Source organism: Durio zibethinus, chromosome 24 (assembly GCF_047325235.1).
Source record: "Durio zibethinus cultivar Kanyao isolate XHJ-2024 chromosome 24, ASM4732523v1, whole genome shotgun sequence".
NCBI lineage: Eukaryota > Viridiplantae > Streptophyta > Magnoliopsida > Malvales > Malvaceae > Durio > Durio zibethinus.
In genome coordinates this window covers 13,903,073-13,923,564 of record NC_143185.1, presented here as the reverse complement: position 1 = coordinate 13,923,564, position 20,492 = coordinate 13,903,073, and the positions used below count along the sequence as shown (strand labels likewise).

Genomic DNA, 20,492 nt, shown 5'->3' with positions numbered 1-20,492 from the left:
TTTAATTTAATTTAATCTATTTTAAATAATTCAATTCGAAATAAATGGAACTGGCCGTGCTCTTCTTTTCCTATTTCTCTTTCTCTTGCATGTATTATGCAAATGGCCTATCACTGTCAGGTATAAAGAACCTGCCTCTTCCCTCTTTATTACTTTCACACTTCCCGTTCATTCAAACAAAGCTTACCATTATTTCTTTTCTTTCCCTTTCTTATTTGTTGAGTCTTGTTATTTATTAGTTAGTTTTCCCTTTTCATCTTCAAAAGACACAGAAATATCTTTATTTCACTTGTGCTTTAGCATAACCACAAAAATATCCAACCCTTTTTGGGACTTGGGGGAAGAAATAGAATGGCAGAAGAGGAAGTGAGTGTGAGTGAGGTCACTGGTCCATTTCGTCAGATTCTTTTTATCTCTGCTGGTGCTAGTCATTCTGTTGCTCTTCTCTGTATGCTTCATTTCTATTCCCACCCTTTTTTTTTCTTATTTCTTGGACAACTGAGCTGATCAGACTTGATTGGAAATATCCCATCTTTACGTTTATATTCTGCTTATTGAGTTCACTGAAATTCAAAATCTTGCCTAAACATGGCATATCATTCAAGATTTTTGTTTCTACAACTCAGTTCAGTATGCTGGAAAGTTATCCTTCTGCACTTTTTATGCTTTTGATCTATTAAAGATTTATTAAATGTCTCATCTTGGGAGAAGCCTTTAGGATCTTTTTATCTTATAAACACTTTTTTTTATTTTATTTTGCTTGTTTTGAATCTTGATCTGATTTTGGCATTGCCTGTTACTTCATTATTTTGATTTGATTATTATTCAATTTGATGCTTTATTGTTTTTTTTCGGTTGTTTCTTTCTGGAATTAGTTCTATGTGCACAGTACTGGTTTGCTGTTTCCTAGTTTGTTTTAGTTTTGCAGCATTCCTTATTGCATTTTGGCTATGATTGGTTGACTGCTTGTAGTTTCATGCATGTAATCTTACATTTTTCAAATGACATCGAATTACCTTATGACGTATTTCCATCTGGTGTGACCTGTCTATCTTATCTCTTAACTTTTGGGCCAATTGAGACATATTATGATATGATGTCAACTGTTAGTGGACAATTTTTGTGATCAATGGCATGTTTGATTTTTATCATGTGAATAAATTAATGCATTACATCTTGAATAGGATCCGAGAAAAGAAAAAGTTGCTTCTGTTATAATAACTTTTAGTATGTAATGAAATTGGAAGCATGGTCTAGGGTTTCTTGCCAGTTCAAAACAGGATTTGCATGTCATATCTCATTGAGTTAGGCCTATTAAGACATCAATTAGGATATAACTTGTACTGTTAAATGCCTTACAAATGAAAGGTTTCAGTGGCTCTTAAGTTATTTCTAGCATGTTTTCATTGTGAATAAACTGATCCAATATGTGTATGTGTGTGTATGTTTGTTTTTTGGTAAACGCAAAATACCGATTTTTTTAGATTAACTTTTGTAGGTAGGAAAAATTGGATGTACAGTTTGTTTCAGATGGTTCAGGAACTTTAAGAGTTTCTGAAGCAACACTATTCCTTATTTCCCTGTTGTTGGCGCTGCTGCCTGCCATATCCATCAGAGGCCCCTATTATGCTCATGGAAATGAATATTAGTAGGAAACTCAGCTACAAGAAATTAATTTAACTTTCCCTGTAAACCAAGATATTCTTAGTCTTAACAGTTGTTAGGATGTCTCATTTACATCTGTATAGCAACAGCCCTTTGACCGTTGTACTATGATGCCGACAATTTGTTGAGAGCTTAAGGAATAAATAATTTAATCACAATAGTAAGCTATTAATCCTTCACTAAATTAAACTTTACAGAATTAAGTGCTCCTTCATTTCTATTCCTTCCATTAACTAAAACAAACAGAATTTTCAGTATATCTTGTCTTATTACTTCTCTATTTTGAGATTTATCATAATTGCTGTCTTTTGAGTCTTTAGATATGTATTTCAAGGTTGGATTCTGGAATTTATTCATTGTACTTAATGAATTCATTTAACTTGCATAAATCTACGTAAGCCCATAATCCTGTTCTTGATCAATTTACAGCTGGAAATATTGTTTGCTCCTGGGGACGAGGAGAGGATGGGCAGTTAGGCCATGGGGATGCGGAGGATCGACTTTCTCCTACACAATTGAGTGCTTTAGATGGACATGACATAATATCTATTACTTGTGGAGCTGATCATACAATTGCATATTCATTGTCATGTGCTGAAGTCTATAGTTGGGGATGGTATGCTCTCTATTCTTCACAGTCTCTAAGGCTTTCTCTCCCTTTTTTTTTTTGTTTCAGTTAATTTAAGAAGGAAACCCATTTTTCTTTTAGTTAATACATGGTTTCTAGCATGAGTGCTAAGTGGTTTGAAGTTGGCTATGATACAAAGCAGAGATTGTTTTTGTCAATTTCAATCTTGCAAAAGTTAAGTGGATAATCTGATTACTTGATTAAATCTTGATTAATGGTGGTGAATATATATGCCACAATGATTGTCCTTGTTGTAAATCTAAACTAAAGCTTGACTTGATTCAGATCTACTGAGTTTTAGAGGTAAACTTGGTCAAGCTGATAGTAGTTTATTGGGTTCACTAAAAGCTTCACCAAGTCACTTTTAACTATAGAGTCAAGTTGATAATTAACTAACAACTTAATTTTGGTTAAAGGTAGAAACAATACTATTCATGGTTGTTTAGTACAATTACCTGGATGATGAATTTATAGTTGATGGGGAACACTAATCAATGTTTAGAAAGTCATGAAGTCATTGGAGATGGATAAGTTAGGGAAGGCTAGTTTCTAAAAAATGGTGTTGCTTAGAGAAGAATTTATCTATTTTGGGGTGTTATGATGGTGTAGGAACTCAAGAGGTTCGATGGTTGGATTATCCTTGGTGGATCAGAAAGAAGGTGGAATGAATGGTGGGTTGGGGATCAAGGAAAAGAGAGAATGAAATTTTTTTCCTATTTTCTTTATGTGGAAAAACTAAGAAATAAAACTGTGCGAAAAACTAAGAGTAAAACTAAATGTATATTGAAAAACTACTCATTAAGAATTATTCAAGCAACTTAGGTTTATATACAACTAATTAGTGGGTAAACTAGGAAACTAAATCTTCTTAAAATTGATCCCATAACTGAGGGATTGTTTATCCCAATTTTCTGTCCTTAATTTTAGGGATACAAATACTTAATTCTAGAGATACAAATATAAATATACAGATTACAATAATACAACCAACTATAAATAAGTGTTTTTTCACACTTTCCCTCAAGCTGGTGAATAGGTGTTTTCCATTCCCAGCTGGGAAATAATTTCTTGAAATGTTGCATTGTTGAGACCTTTAGTCAACACATTTGTAAATTGACCCTTGGTTGATACATACGGTGTACAAATCAACCCACTGTCTAGTTTCTTCTTTATGAAATGCCGGTCCACTTTAATGTGTTTTGTTCTATCATGTTGCACGGGATTGTGTGCAATGTTTGTTGCAGACCTGTTATCACAATAGAGTCTCATTGGTCCATCCCACTTGATCTTCAAGTCTTCTAGGATAATCTTTAACCATAATAGTTCACAAATTCCTTGAACCATTGCTTTGAACTCTGCTTCCACATTTGATCTTGCCATTATATTATATTTTTTACACTTCCAACTCACAAGATTACCACCTACGAAAGTGTAGTAGCCTGAGATGGATCTTCTATTAGTTATTGAACCTACATAATTCGCATCTGTATATGCCTCTAGCCCTAAATTTCTTTTGAATAAGATACCTCTTCCAAGATTGGCCTTCAAATAGAGCAATGCACAGTAAATAGCCTATAGGTGCACTTCTTTAGGACTATGCATAAATTGATTTATCACACTCACAGCATATGCTATATTAGGTCTAGTAAGTGAGAGATAAATGAGTCTTCCAACTAATCTCTGGTACATCTTTCTATCTACAGTAGCATCTTCATTAACTTCTCGAAGTTTATAATTAAGATTTATAAGAGTATTTACAAGTTTACATGTGAGTTTCTTAGTTTTCTTCAAAAGATCCATCACATATTTTTGTTATGAGATGAAAATACCATGCTGTGAGTGAGCTACTTCAATTCCTAGGAAGTACTTCAATCTCTCTAGTTCTTTTATCTTAAATTCTCTAGCCAAACACTGTTTTAGATATTTTCTCTCTTTTTCATCATCTTTGGTTACAATTATATCATCAACATACACTAATAAAACTTTGACTCTCCTTGAATTAGAGTGCTTGATAAATAATGTGTGATTTTCTTGACTTTACTTATATCCCATTGCTAGCATCACTTTGGCAAATATCCTAAACCAAGCCCTAGGAGACTGTTTAAGGCCGTATAAAGCTTGTTTCAGCTTGCATACTTTGTTTGCTCCTAGATGACCTCCAAATCCCGGTGAAACCTTCATATATATTTCTTCTTCCAAATTACCATGTAGAAAAGCATTCTTTATGTCAAATTTTTAAAGTTGTCAATTGTAATTTGTAGCTAATGATAACAAAATCCTAACTGTATTCATCTTGGCAACTAGAGCAAAAGTTTTCTGATAATCCACCCCATAAGTTTTGAGTGTAGCCCTTAGCCACCAACTTGGCTTTAGACCTTTCAACAGTACTATCCGCCTTGTATTTTACAGTGAAAACCCATTTATACCCAACTAGACTTTTTTCCTATAGGCAACTTTACCAGTTCCCATGTTTTATTTTTCTCTAAGGCCTCCATTTTTATTTTCATGGCTTGCCTCTATTTCTCACTAGAAATGACTTGGATAATGTAGTTGAAATTGAAATAGTGTTGAGGCTCACAAGGAAATTTTTGTTGAATGCTGAAAATTTTTCAAATGACACAAAATTAGAGATTGGGTAGAGTGGATGCTTAGTATATTCTCTAATTCCTTTCCTAATGGCAATAAGTAGATCATAATCACAAGTTATAGTTTTAAGAGATTCATGCTTATTTTGAGAAACAGAGTCAAAGGCTGTACTTACCTCATTTTTAGAGTTAGGATGAGGTTTTTGGACTTGCACTGGTTCAGGATTTGGAATTTTTTTTCTTGAGTACACTTGTAATTCCTTCATAGAATCGAGAACAATATTATCCTTTGTCACATCTATGTTTGGAATGGGTTCAAACTCAAATTTAGCGTTTGACTTGGACTTAGAAAAAACATGTTTAGATTCAGAAGAATTAATGGGTGAAAATGTTGAAAAGGAGGACAAATCAAGCAAAAAGAAGTCTTTATCTTTATTTTTCATGAATGAAATCTCCTTTGAAGATAAGGTTGAGTCAAAAATAGTTTACTTTCTTCAAAAGTGACATCTGTAGACACAGAATTTTTTTGGTAAGAGGATGATAGCACTTATACCCTTTCTGAGTTGATGAATACCTCACAAAAATGCACTTAATTGTTGTAGGATCCAACTTCCCCCTATTATGACTGTGAACATGAACAAATGATGTACAACAAATATCCTAGGTGTGAGGTTGTTTGTGGTATTAAAGTTGGGATAGAATTGTGAGAGTAGTTCCATAGGAGTTTTAAATCCCAAAACCATTAAAGGTAACTTAGTTATAATTTGTGTGGCAGTGAGAACAACTTCCCCTAGTAGGATTTTGGTACGTTTGCTTGAAAAAGTTAAGCTCGTGTTGTGGCTAATAAATGACTATTTTTCCTCTCTGTCACTCAATTCTGCTGTGGAGTATTAATACAAGATGACTCATGGATAATCTTTTCTTTTTGGAAATAAGTAGATAAACTCTGGTTGAAATAGTCTCTTGCATTATCAGACCTAAAACTCTTAATTTTCACTTCAAATTGATTTTGGATATGTTTTGGAAGCTTAAAAATACACTATTCATATTTTCGATTTAAGTAAAAATATCTAAGAGACCCTAGTACAATCATCTATGAAAGAAACAAACACCTTGCACTAGAAATATAAGGAATTATAGAGAACCCCATGTGTCTCTATGAATCAAGTAAAAATGAGTAGAACTTTTTTTATTGCTAACTAGAAAAGACATATCTATGCTTTGCAAGTTCGCAAATATCACAATGAAAATTTTTGGCATTTAATCCTTTGAACAAAGAAGGAAACATGTTTTTCAAAGTTCCAAAAGAAAGATGTCCAAGACGAAAATGATAAAGCCAGATTTTGTTTTTATTAAGAGATTTTTCAGAAAGAAATGATAAAGTTAAACTATTCTTGATATTATTTGTGTTGTTTGATCTCTCAAGATAGTATAGTCCATCCTTTTCCTTAGCAAGTCCAATCTTCTTCCCCAAACTCTGGTCCTAAAATTCACAATAGGAAGGATAAAAAGTCACCTTGCAATTCATGTCTTTGGTAAGTTTTTGTATAGATATCAGATTAGTAGAGAATCCATGAATATAAAGAACATTTTTAAGAATAAACGAGGGATTAATTTGAACATCTCCTAATCCTGTCACTGTAGTAAATGAACCATCTGCAACAACAATTTTCTTATTACTAGGGTACAGAGTATATATACTAAACTTCTATGAGGAATACGTCATATGGTCAGTGGCTCCTGAGTTAATGACCTAAGAACTTGTAATAGGCTTAACCAGGACATTTAATCAATGAGAACCAAAGCTTTGCTTGAACTAGAGGCCTTACCTAAGGAGCATGCCCCAGTAGGCTTTTCAAGAGTTTTCAATAGGTTTCTTAGTTTCTCAATCTATTCTCTGTTCAATTTTCTTTGTTCACGAGACTTTTGTAGTATTCCGGTGGTTTTATCAGTTGTCACTTCCTCAAATTGGATAGTAGTAGCAGATTTTGCAATCTTTGGCATAGTTATTTTTTCAGGACTGAAACGAGTCTTGATAGTAAAAGTTTAACCAAAGACGATTTTGGGCAATGAAGGCCAAAGAAGGAAAAAATAAGACTAAAAGATTTAAAAAGATTTGGCTATGAAGGCTTGAAATAGAATATAGCAATGAAAGCTAAAACAATTTTATTGCTAAGAAGAGCCTAAAGCTTTAATACCATGTGGAAAAACTAAGTAATAAAACTTTGTGAAAAACTAAGAGTAAAACTGAATGTATATTGAAAAACTGCTTATTAAGAATTATTCAAGCACCTTAGGTTTATATACAACTAACTAGTGGGTAAACTAGGAAACTAAATTTTCCTAAAACTAATCCTATAATTGAGGGATTGTCTATCCTAATTTTCTATCCTTAATTCTAGGAATACAAATACTTAATTCTAGAGGTACAAATATAAATATACAGATTATAATATTATAACCAGCTGTAAATAAGTGTTTTCCCACACTTTATGGACTTTTAATTCAACACAAAGGCTCCACAAATATTTGTGAAAGTTGTACAGAGATCTTACAAGATGAAGTCAAAACATTCTTAACACTACCTAAACATAAAAACTGTGGTGCTTTGTGTCATTTACAATGAAAGTAAAAGGATTCAAACACTATTGAATGGAAATAAGAAAAATTCAACCTTAGGGCTTATGTGGGAAAGATTTGGATGGCAGTATTGGCATTGTGAATTGGGAGTCAACTCCTCCTGTTGCAGAAGGTTTTAATTTAAAAGATGTTATAAATGTTAAATGGTCTACGATGTACCTTTTTGAAAGAAGGTTCACACTTTAGAAGGATTCATGCCAAAGAAGAAATTTTCTTCTGTTGTGATGTCTTCATGAAACTTAGTGATTGGCTATGTACTGTTTCATTAAATTTTATCCTTTCCTTCATTCATGCAAGCATTGTATTACTAAGGAATAAACATTGTTCATGTAGGATTTTGAAATAGCGTACTGTAATCTTAAAGGTAATGTTATTGAAGAAATCTCTAAAATAAAACTATTTTGTTTTTCTATATTTTTCTTATTACAATACTAAAATTGCATGAAAATATATACGCTAAAGACTGAATATTCTTAGCCTTAAAACCCAAGATTTTCATGCATTAAACAACTAATCAAATGAGTAATTTACTCTCTACACATAATAGAAAAATATCTAATAGATTTGGTATAATTACCCAAATCACTCCTAATTCTAAAAAATAAGACACTTAACTAAAATAGATAAAGTCAAATAATCAAGTAATAATGAATATTAGATTTCCACACTCCCCCTCAAGCTAGGTGGTAGATGTCAACATGCCCAGCTTGGACTTCAGATTCTCGAAGTTGTTTTAAGAGAGAGCTTTAATGAATATTTCTGCAATTTAGAGGCATATGAGAGCATAAACTAATCTAACAATTCCTTTCTCTATCTTCTTTTTGATAAAGTGACGATCAATCTCTACATGTTTAGTCCTATCATGATAAACATGATTCTTTGCCATACTTATGGCAACTTTGTTATCGTAAAATATCTTCATGGATTCCTCTGTAGAAATCTTTAACTCCCCTAGCAACCTTTTTAGCCAAATTCCATGCCAAGAGACATAGCTTTAAACTCAGCTTTCGCGTTACTTCTAGCCACTACAAATTGCTTCTTGCTTCGCCAAGTAACCAAATTTCCCCACACATAGGTACAATAACCAGTAGTTGCTCTTTAGTTAGTAATAGATCCAGCCCAATTGGCATTAGTGTAAATTTCAACATTTCGGCGTGATATTTTCGTAAAAAATAACCTTTTGCCAAGACTCTTTTTTAGGTACTGTAAGATTTGATACACAGTCCTCAAGTGTTCCTTAGTTGGGTTGTTCATGAATCTGCTTACCATGCTAACCGAAAAATCGATATCTAGTCTTATATGAGAGAGGTAGATGAGTTTCCCTACAAGTCTTTGATATCTACCCTTATTTGTTGGTGGACTTCCTTCTTCCATTCCTACTTTATTCATTTTATCCATAGAGGTGTCAGCAGGTTTGCATCCAAGCATTCCAGTTTCCTTTAGTAAGTCTAGGACATACTTACGCTGTAAAACAGAGATGCCATTCCTTGAGTGAGCTACCTCTATGCCAAGAAAATATTTAAGGTGTCCCAAATCTTTGATTTCATATTCTTTGGCTGGGAGGTTCTTTTGGTTGCTAATTTCTTCCACATAATCTCTAATAAGAATAATGTCATCCACATAGACAATAAGAATGGTTATTTTTCCTTCAGGTGAATGTTTGACAAACATGGTGTGATCGGTCTGGCATTGTGAAAAACCATACTTCGTTACCACTTTTGTTAGTCTATCAAACCATGATTGTGGGGATTGTTTGAGACCATATAAAGACTTTTGAAGCTTACATACCTTCCCAGAATTGTCCTGGTTTTTGAATCTTGGAGGGATTTTCATGTAAACTTCTTCTTCTAGGTTGCCATTAAGAAATGCATTTTTGACATCTAGTTGGTGGAATGGCCAATCTAGATTTGCTTCTAATGATAATAATACTTATATTGAATTAAGTTTAGCAACTGGAGCAAATGTCTCCTTATAGTGAACACTATAAGATTGAGTAAATCTTTTTACAGCAAGGCGAGCTTTGAATCTGTTAATACTTCATTCTACATTGTGCTTGACAGTAAAAATCCATTTGCACCCAATTGGGTTTTTCCCTTTGGGTAATTTTGAAATCTCTCATGTTTTGTTCTTTTCTAGGGCACTAATTTCTTCCAAAATAGCCATCTTATTTTTTGGTTGCATGAATGCTTCATGAATATTATTGGGAATTTACATATTGTTTAGTGTGGTAACAAAAGCCCGATAATTGGGTGATAAACCTTCATAAGAAACCACATTATAGATTGGCTGTTGAGTACATGATCTCACACCTTTCTTTAAAGTAATCAGTTGATCAAGATCATCAAAAGATTTAATTAAATCAAATTCAATAAAAGTGTTACCTATATTGGTTTCAAGTATTTTTGGAATCGGTTTAGATTCTTGGTTTTGCTTTGAAGGTGTACATTCTCCTAGATCCTTTTGAGTTTTATGTCTTCTTGAATAAACTATCAATTCTTTGTTTGTTTTCCCTTGTGTGGATTTCGAGCTTAGAGGATTTGGTTGGATGTTTTGGACTTGAAAAGGAGTTGGAGGATTTGTTTGGATGTTTTGGACTTGAAAGGGAGTTGGAGAAGTGTTTGGTGGTTACGTAATAGGATCTTCTCAAAGCTGATATTCCCATGTGATTGGATTTTTCCCTTTGAATGGTAGTTTTGGGAAAAGTAAGGTTGATTTTCAAAAAATGTAACATTCATGGAAAGGTAGAATTTTTTTGTTACTGGTGAGTAACACTTGTATCATTTCTTATTCGGGGAGTATTCGACAAATATGGATTTGATGGATTTGGGATCTAATTTGCTTTGGTTTTGTTGGCTGGTAAGAGCAAATGCAGTGCATCCAAACACTTTAATGGGAATAGACAAGATGATTTGAAGGTGAGGATATGAAATCATAAAAGATTGGCAAGGGTTTGAAATTTCAAGACTCGAGAAGGCATTCTGTTTATAAGATATGTAGTGGTAAGAATAGCCTCATTCCCAAAATACTTAGGTACATGAGTAGCCATCATGAGGGATCTTGCAACTTCCAACGAATGTCGATTCTTTCTTTCGACAACACCATTCTACTGAAGAGTATCAACACTTGAGCTTTGATGAATTATACCATGCTTCATTAGATACTATCTAAGGATTGAATTGTAGTATTCTCTCCCATTGTCGGTTCTCAACACTTCGATTTTGGTTTTGAATTGAGTTTGAATTATATTGTTGAAGTTTTGAAATAGCTGACCCACTTCTGATTTTTCCTTCATAAGGAATATCCAATTAACTCTAGTGTGATCATCAATAAATGTGACAAACCATCTAAAACCAATAATGTTATTTACTTCGAAAGGACTCTAAATGTTCCTGTGTATCATTGAAAAAGGATGAGATGATTTGTAAGATTGATTAGGATATGTGGTGAGGGTATGTTTGGATAGTTGGCAGACTTCACATTGAAAGTTGCTAAAATTTTTATTGAATAATGAGGGAATCAACCTTTTGAGGTACAAAAAGTTTGGATGACCTAACTGATAGTGCCACAACATGATAGTACTCTCTTTATTATTATTAAAGGATGAAGCCACGCAAGAGGTTTTTTGATATTGTCTTTCAAAATCATTAGCTGTTAGGATATAGAGTCCTACACACATTTTAGCATTTCCAATCATCTTTTTTGAGTCCAAATCCTGAAATTCAACCATATTTAGAAGAAATTTAGTAACACACTTAAGGTCTCTTGTAAGTTTGCTTATAGACAGTAGATTGCAACTTAGATTTGGGACAAACAAAAAAGAATTAAGTGTTATCTCTTTAGAAATAATAACAGAACCTGTACCGATCACTTTTGAAAATGTCCCATCAATAATTCGAACTGTGAAGTTTTCATGGCATGGGTTGTATATATTGAATACAGATGCATTCCCAGTCATATGGTCTGAAACTCCTGAATCCACAATCAATGAATTTGATTTCTCTAGTTTTACACTCAAGGCACTTAGAAAATTACTTTTTTGTGCTAAAGAACTTGTTCCAATAATGCTAGCTCTGGGGTTAGAGGAAACCTTTGACGCCAGGCTCTCCCTTTCGCTGGCTATACTGGACTCCAAGTAAAAATTTTCAAAGGTTCAAATCATGGTCTGATACCATGAAGAAATCTCTAAAATAAAACTATTTTATTTTTTTATATTTTTCTTATTACAATACTAGAATTGCATGAAAATATATAGGCTAAAGACTGAATATTCTTAGCCTTAAAACCCAAGATTTTCATGCATTAAAACAGCTAATCAAATGAGTAATTTACTCTTACACATAATAGGAAAATATCTAATGGGTTTGGTGTAATTACCCAAATCACTCCTTATCCTAAAATATAAGAGACTTAACTAAAATAGATAAAGTCATTTAATCAAATAATAATAAAGATTAGATTTCTATAGTTGTTAATATCATATTCTCATAATTTAGCAATTTTTAAAAATTTCAGTTGACATCACTTATTGGTCAGTTTAATGTTTTCCTGTTCTCCAGTTTATTTATTTTCTATTCTTACTAAAATGTATGACCATTTTTTACTGTTATTAATACCAGGGGTGACTTTGGAAGACTTGGTCATGGAAATTCTAGTGACTTATTCACTCCTCAACCAATAAAAGCATTACATGGTTTGAGGATAAAACAAATTGCTTGTGGAGACAGCCATTGTTTAGCTGTGACAATGGAAGGCGAGGTGCAGAGGTTTGTATGGCTTGTAGATCTTTCTTCTCTTGCTTTTTACTTTTTTTTACAATCTGATTAATATAGACGTTTATGTTTCATTTCAATTTCTTGATTTTAGGGTTCAAAAATTGAGTAGATTTTGATAGTTAACCAATTTTTTGTTAACTATGTTTATTGGTGCCTAGAGTTTAACTTGCATTGCATAGAGAAGCTACAAATAGTAGTTTGAACTGAAAGATCCAAGCTTGGGTATCAAGTTTATAATGCACAACCAGAGATTGGTAATATGTACTGATTCTTGTGATCTTCATGAAATAGGCTGTGATTATAAGCAAAGGCACTTCAAGAGGTAATTCTGTAGTCATTAAGAAATTAGAGAAAATTGGACCTCTGTATGCAATTAGGGATGATTCATGAGAGGGCCGGAATGCATGAACTTAAATGTAAACTTCTTTCATTTTAGAATACTATTACCTCAAGCATTCATTCCCGTGCAGGAGAGGCCATAGAAGAAAGCTTGACTGTGAAAAGAATTGAGAGATGTAGCTAATGTATATTTCAATTTATATTATACTAGATTCAATGTTTCTTTTTCCTTTTATCTTCTCATTTGCATATGAGACTTTTAAATTAATGAGAAAACTTTGTCAGTCCAAAGAATTTGTTTCAATATGAGGAGGTGTAAACAATAATGAACTTAAGCCTTTTCTTACTTAATTTGTGTGGCACGTGGCTACTATTGTGCCATTCGACTCTATCTATGACCTTATTGTAAGATCAGCACAAGATAAGTTCTTTTGGTAGTTTGGTCCATCTCTTCCCCTTTTGACAGGGGCATGAGTTTGTGCCTGAAGGCCATCACTATTGCTTGAGGAACTAGTGGAGCTATCATTCATATGATTAAATTTGGTTTCCTCTTTCAGATTCCTTACGTTTTGATTGAGCAGATTTACCCAGAAACCTAAAATATTGTATCAGTTATGCCATAGTAGCCAATGATGAGGAAGCTGGTTGACTACTCATAATATTATGGTTTAATTTGAACTTGCTGGTAAAATCTTTCTGGCTTTCAGATAAGACTTATAGTGAGATTTATGTTGCAAGTTTCCGGCACTGTCGTTTCTAATGCAATAGTGCCTATCCTATCTCTTCTGCATCCTAATTCATGATAATTAATCATCTTAAGAGAGCTGATTCTGTCTCATTTTCCCAAAAGCTAGTCAGAGTTCTGTGTAACAGCAGAATCAGTGGTCACTCTGTCTAGGATTATAGTTTAACTCTCTTCTGAAGAAGTTTGTCCCAACCTTTTGTGGTTATTTCTTCTTTCAATTTATCCTTGGGATAGCTCTTATTACTGATTTTTCTTTTACCTTTTTTAATGTTGTGTTTTTTGAATTTAATTGAAGTTGGGGAAGAAATCAAAATGGTCAACTTGGTCTTGGAACCACTGAAGACTCTCTTTTGCCTCGAAAGATTCAAGCCTTTCAGGTCTGTATGATATGTAGTTATCTTATGATAAATGTTCATGTGATGCTCCATTATTCTGTTTGTTTGTACTTTAGCATTAACAGAAATGAGTATCTGATTGTGCATCCAGGTTCCTTAGTTTTGCTAACCTTCAGAAAATGTGTATTTATATGCTTGTTATGAATCACAACACACTCAAAGTTGCATTGTATAAGACTTTCAATCATTCAATGTCAACAATGTGGGATTTCTTGTTTAATCAAATTGAATGCCCCATTTACCATGTTACACCAGCAAGAGATGAAAGAGGATTTGTCACTGGGTTTCCTTTGAGCATCTGATGAAAAATATACAATTATATGAAGAAGACCTGTTTTGGGACTTAAAATTCAGAGTTCTGATAACTCTCTGTACAGTAGTATTTGCATGTTTCTTAACTTTGGAATCCTGTAATGTTGCTGACCGTTAGTTTAAAATTTTTAAAATCATTTCTGTTTTATTTCTTTCCTATGACTACCGAAGAATTCTGCATGGATACTTTGATCAAGCTAAAATTTGCATATGCACTTTGTTGAAGTGGTTATCACCTTGAATTTCATGTCTGTTATAGGGTATTTCTATCAAAATGGTTGCTGCTGGTGCTGAGCATACTGTGGCTGTTTCAGAAGAGGGTGCCCTCTATGGATGGGGCTGGGGACGATATGGAAACTTGGGCTTAGGTGACAGAAATGATCGCTTTGTTCCTGAGAAGGTTTCTACTCTCAATGTAAGTCAACATGCAGGTAATATTTATTTGGCCTGTTTCCTTAAGTACCATTGATGCGATTCTATTAGGATGATTGACCATCCTCAATTAATATGCAAGACAGGTGACTCAAAACATCTGGTTTTTTGTTTGAATGCCATCTATATATAAGTTGACATGATTGAGGAAAAGTTTATAACAGGTGCTTTTATTTTTATCCTTGGTATTTAAAAGGGCATTTTTTCCATTTATTTTTAATCTTCAACTAAAGTCTTCTTTTTACGAAGGTATTCTAATGCTAGAAAAGAATATTGGATGTGAGTCTTAAAGTCTTGTTTCCCTTTCTACATCTTGTCTTATTTTATACTCATTCTGTAATTTTCCTTTATTTCCATATTTTTTGTTAAAGAAGAAGTAATAAAAATTTTCAGTTTCAGGGAGAGAAGATGAATATGGTTGCTTGTGGTTGGCGGCATACCATATCAGTCTCTCTTACTGGCAGATTATACACTTATGGATGGAGCAAGTATGGCCAACTAGGACATGGGGACTTTGAGGATCATCTCATTCCTCATAAAGTGGAAGCTTTAGCCGAGAGTTTCATTAAGCAGGTGATCTTTTGTCTCCCCTTAGTGAGGGAAAATGACAGTTTTATAACAACCTTAGTTTTAGCAATAAAGATGGTTTTAAATTCTCACGTGTGCCCTACAAGTTAAAACATAAAAGCGTGGTTTTTCACGTCTTAACATGTATGCGTAAGTTCAATGACCTCGTAATCATGTCTTTAGCTAGGGTGGGGGAGACATCATCCCTTGAAGTCTGAGTTAACAGGTTATACTTTATATGGCTTTACTGACTTTCACTTGGGGAGCTGTCTGATGGAGAACTTCCCTTTAGGTTTTAGTTGGGATATATTTGGAATTTGAATTTATTTTAAGGTTTTTATGGCTTGTATCTATAAATAATTTGATGGGTTATTCTTCTGGATTCGGATTAAAAATTCTTGAGATTTATAAATATTCATTAATGAGATTTTCCCTCTCTCTTGGTTATATCTGTTTCTCTTCCCTAATTCTTCTTTCTTCTCTCTGTAATTTTCCGTTTGATCTTTGTGATCTATTTGCCCTCGTTTGCATCATGGTAATTAGGAGTTTACAACATGGGACGTTTCTCTTTTTTTTTTTAAATTTTATTTTTTATTTGCAAGGGATGACTTTCTTTCACTGTGGAATTACGTGTTGTTTCAGCTGTCAGTTCAATGTTATTTTGTTCTAACCTTTGAGACCTAGAGGTAAAATGATGTACCTGTAGCAGGTAGAATTATTCTGGTAATATCATATTGAAATGTGTACGATTTCCCCCCTTTTTGTGGAACTTGCTGTGGGAAATATCTTACCATTTTTTAGGCCTGTCAAGTGTTAATGCCTCATTAGTCGTATTTTTCATAATATTATGCCTCATACCTTTCAGGATACTTTCTGTTGCTGTAAAAGTTATTTTGACTTAAAAATTATTTTTAAAATTGCTTGTTTCACTTTGGTTTGAATCTTATTAGATATCAGGTGGATGGAGACATACAATGGCAGTCACATCTGGTGGAAAACTCTATGGCTGGGGATGGAACAAGGTTGAAAAAAAAAATCAAATTTCCTTGGTTTATATCTTTGAAATATATCGTATCACTATGTTGCCAATATTAATTGGTTTGTTTACTAGAACATTAGGCATGAACCCAGAGCCCTTTTATACGCATTTTAGTTGATATATGACTCCCTCTCAGTATCTGTCAGTTTCTGTTGACATGCATGCAAACAAGCTGATGGACTTGTCTGTATAAAAATAATTTACTGGTGCATGTGTCTTTAACATTTTATTAGTTGTTTAATTGCCTTCATAGTTATGGATGCTTGTTAAAGTTGCAGTAATTAAATTTTCACTTTTAAACTTTTATTTTAGTTAGTTTGCTTGTCCATTTTCATCATTGCAATATCTAATTCATTTGTCCAACTTTTGTTGATTAGATTTTCTACCTTATTTACAGTTTGGACAGATTGGGAATGGTGACAATGCTGATCATTGCACTCCAGTGCAAGTTAAATTTCCTCATGGGCAGGCACATTCTTGTTACTATAGCTTCTGAATATTGGTTAAGATAGCCCATGAGATTGATATTCAGTTCTGTAGGAATTTTATTCTTTTAATTTCTCATTGAGAGCTGATTTTCTCCTCCTATAATCGTCATATTTTCTAAGTCTGAATTCCTTCTTCTCTTCTCATATGTTTGTATGTTACTTGGCAGAAAGTAGTGCAGGTTTCATGTGGCTGGAGGCACACACTTGCTATTACTGAAGTGCAAAACGTTTTCTCCTGGGGAAGGGGTACAAACGGACAGCTTGGGCATGGAGAATCAATGGACTGGTAATATCATTTTCATCTAGACTAGTGATAACCAGGGCAAGTCTTTCTTCCTCTCATTGATCAGGAATGATCAATTCTAATAATAATTTATAGGAATAAAATATAGGTAAAGCATAGAAATTAACACATATTTAGAAGCTGCAGAAAATATGGAGGGAATACAACAAAGCATGAAAAGGAGGTAATTCCTTGATATTATGTGGCCGGAAAGTTCCTTTCTATTTTTCTAGGGTTCAGGACTCAGAGATTTGTGATCATGAATTTGAGAATGAGATAAATGAACTTCCCACAATAGGAGATAGGTTTTATCATACCATAGAAAGTGATTGTAGTAAACAGAGCTGATAGCTAACTTTTCTTGGGCCTGTCCGATAGTTCTAATCTCAAACCTGCCATATTTCTTGTTATATTTTATTCTTGGTCAGTTTTCAAATATGTAGTACTTTTCATTTATTCTTTCTGCCAATATGTTTTGTGAAATTGAGAACAAAGGCCCTTTATTTTGGTCATGGACCAAAGTTGTGACATTCTGGATTCTTATTTTCAGGAATGTTCCAAAGATTATAGACGCTTTGAGTATGGATGGTTCCAGTAGGCAACAGATAGAATCTTCAAAGCTTGATCCATTGTCAGGTGTTGCATGGTTATGTTAGACGTCCTTACTGCTTTCCTATCTGTTCTCTTAACAGTTTAGATATTTTTGAATATATAAATGTACTATTGGCAGGTAAATCCTGGGTTTCTCCAACAGAGCGATATGCAGTTGTCCCTAACGAAAGTGTAAGTTCTGATGACAGGATAGCAGAATTCTGGAAACTTTAAACACACATTTCCAGCTACAAACATGTGATTTACATGATTGAATGTTTAGGCAATCTTATGTGTTAATGTTTCTTAGTATGAACAACACTGACTGCATATTTTGAAGGTCTAGCTTACAATGTGCAAGGCAAATATTTCTAGGAAAATGTCTTAGACCTCTGCATTGACACTCTGCTAAAGAAATTTTTAGGTGATCATCACTCTAAAAATTTAACTGTAAGAAATGGCCTTCATACTTAAGGTGTCACAATCTGCAATTTTCGAACGTGTCAATAGTGTTGAAAGCCACAAAAGAATTTATTTCTAATGAAAGTACTTTGATCATGGAACTTTTGAGATTCCCCTATGTTTTTCTTCTTTGATTTCATGTTAAGGTCATTGACGGCTTATGTTAATATGCATACAGGGACAAGCTGTTCATTCAGAAAAGGGGAATGACAGTGATGTGAATGTCCCTGGGAATGATTTGAAGCGTATACGAATGTGATTCCCCAAGCCAGAATTAGCTGTCATTAGAAATCCTGAACTTGCATCTTCAATTCTGAACGAACAATGCCATTCCTCACATCCTTTAGCATTTCATTATAAATTTATGCCACATGTCGAAAAACAATGTGATCATGTTGTTGCATGCTGCAAAGGAATGTAGCTAATCCTTTGAAGTTGATGCCGTTTATTGGTAAGGTCAGTGTGATTATAGTATACTATGAGCTAATAGGGATAGGAGTGAAGGAGGCAATGTTACTTATTATAACATAATTTTCTTCAGATCTTAAAGATAAGAAGATGGCTTCTAATGTGCTTGATTTTCTGTTCTGAAGTCCTTTTGAATATGAATGGAAAAGGTCATAGGTAGGACATATACGATGTAAGATGTCATGTGGATGCTTACTAGAATTGTTCCGCGATACGAGTTTATCCAATATCATGGTGTAAATTGTTTCCATGCTGGATAAAATTTTACTCTTTTGCTTTCTTTTATAAAGAAAACCTTTGAACTTTGTTCGAATGCCAAATGCATGCATGCAAGTACGATAAAGTTGAGTATTCTCTCTTTTTGATTTGTAACTGAAAACCTTTTTTTTTTGGTACGAGATAGCACAAGTTTATTGATTCAAGTCAAATTCGGTTTTCACCAAAAAAAAAAAAAAAGGGTTAAACTTGGTTGTTTTTGTTAGTCATTTCTCTTTTCTTTTGGTTATCTTTTAACAACTTATAAATATTATATGAACATTTAAACAATTTGTTTGCATTGACTTTGCATTAAAAATATCATCTAATCTAATCATCAGATTAAGGTTAAACGATATGAATCCCATTTATTAGGCGGCCGGTGATAAGGCAGACTAATGTAATGAACAATTACGACGCTTGAAGTTCTATACATGATCAGCTAATAACATTCGCTTGTTCCTGCTTCCCAAATTTTTAAGTTTAATTATGTCATTGGCAATTTCGAAATCTTAATTTATGTGTAATAACTCCACTGAGCTATTTATAGGGAGCATGAAAATTATTTTCTCACTATCAATCGTATAATTTATTAATAAAATATTAAAATTTTAATTTCAATAATTAAAATTCAATTACAATCTTAATTATAAAAAATTTTATATTTTTATAATAATAATAATAATAAATTGAGTAAAAAACCATTGTAACCGAAAATATTTACAAATAAAACAAATTATGCATTCTAACAGCTTCTTCCTTTTCAAGTATTTTGTCAAAATTAATTCTGGTAAACTATCTATGATTTTGTTACCAAGTGTTCAAGTTCAAGCAAAGCAAGTTCATATCTTCGATCCATCAGCCATCTTTTGTTTCATTTCAATTCATTTTGCTTAATTTAGTCCCAGGCTTATTGCATTAATATTGATTTGATTAGTTTAATTATTTAAGCAAATCTGAAATACAATATCAAGCAGAACTCTCTGGCGCAAATCATAATTTTCCCTTAGGAATTCCTATCTGATTATATCAACTCAATGTGTGTGTGAATGGTACAAGAGTTAAAGCAGCACATAACATCACTTTGCTGCTTTTAGAGCAGCTGGCATGCTCAGTGGTGGACCTAGACTTTTAGTTAGGGGGACCAAATTAAATAATAATTGTAATTTTAAAATTTTCATCTAGCATATAATATATTATTATTTTATCAAAAATTATAAATTTTTTTTATAAATAAATATAACATTCCATAATTAAACATAAATAAGGTACAAGAAATTTTAAGTATTGAATTAAAATATATATATATAACTATTTAAAATAAAAGAAACTCAAATAATTTTATTTAAAATTATGCACGATAATCTTTTATAAAAAAAATATCATTAGATTAAAAAGTTTTAACAAATTTTCTCACAATAAAAATAACAAGATTAAGATTTTCTCTCAATAAATATTTATAATTATTTTAGATTTAAAATTAAAAAGAATTTATAATTTAATTATTTTAAAATCAAAAGACAAAAGATATAGCGATCTTATTATGAAAGAAGTTGTAATTACCCTTTGCACCGTCATTATAATTGGCTCTCTAAAAAAATAAAAATGCACCTTTTTTTTGCAATAACTATAGCGATTTGGTGTTGTGTTTAACATTTAAGAAGTATTTGGTTCGTAAAATCATAAGTTTCGAAAAAAAGTATGATTCTCAAAAAAATGTGATACCCGAGATTTTTTTTCATTTTTAGGACATCTTATATTCAAATTCACTCGTTTGGTTGGATAAAATTCATATATATTAAATCTTAAATAATTATTATAATCTT

At 32.8% G+C, this 20,492-nt stretch overlaps 1 protein-coding gene across 3 annotated transcripts; it reads left to right on the top strand.

Annotated features, from left to right (window-relative positions):
• Nucleotides 1–154: 154 nt before the first annotated feature.
• Nucleotides 155–18,521, top strand: LOC111316885 (ultraviolet-B receptor UVR8-like). 3 transcript variants are annotated; one of them, XM_089753485.1, is made up of 12 exons: nucleotides 155–448; nucleotides 2,095–2,281; nucleotides 12,135–12,281; nucleotides 13,670–13,751; nucleotides 14,341–14,496; nucleotides 14,907–15,086; nucleotides 16,031–16,102; nucleotides 16,517–16,588; nucleotides 16,775–16,893; nucleotides 17,441–17,526; nucleotides 17,621–17,673; nucleotides 18,122–18,521. In XM_089753485.1, exons 1-12 carry the CDS (start codon nucleotides 352–354, stop codon nucleotides 18,200–18,202), a joined length of 1,332 nt encoding a protein of 443 aa, XP_089609611.1. In that variant the 5' UTR covers nucleotides 155–351; the 3' UTR covers nucleotides 18,203–18,521. The 3 variants fall into 3 exon arrangements, with proteins under 3 accessions (XP_089609611.1, XP_022774843.2, XP_089609612.1); XM_022919108.2 differs by having other exon boundaries at nucleotides 158–448; nucleotides 14,913–15,086; XM_089753486.1 differs by lacking the exon at nucleotides 155–448 and adding an exon at nucleotides 1,844–1,999.
• Nucleotides 18,522–20,492: the final 1,971 nt, after the last annotated feature.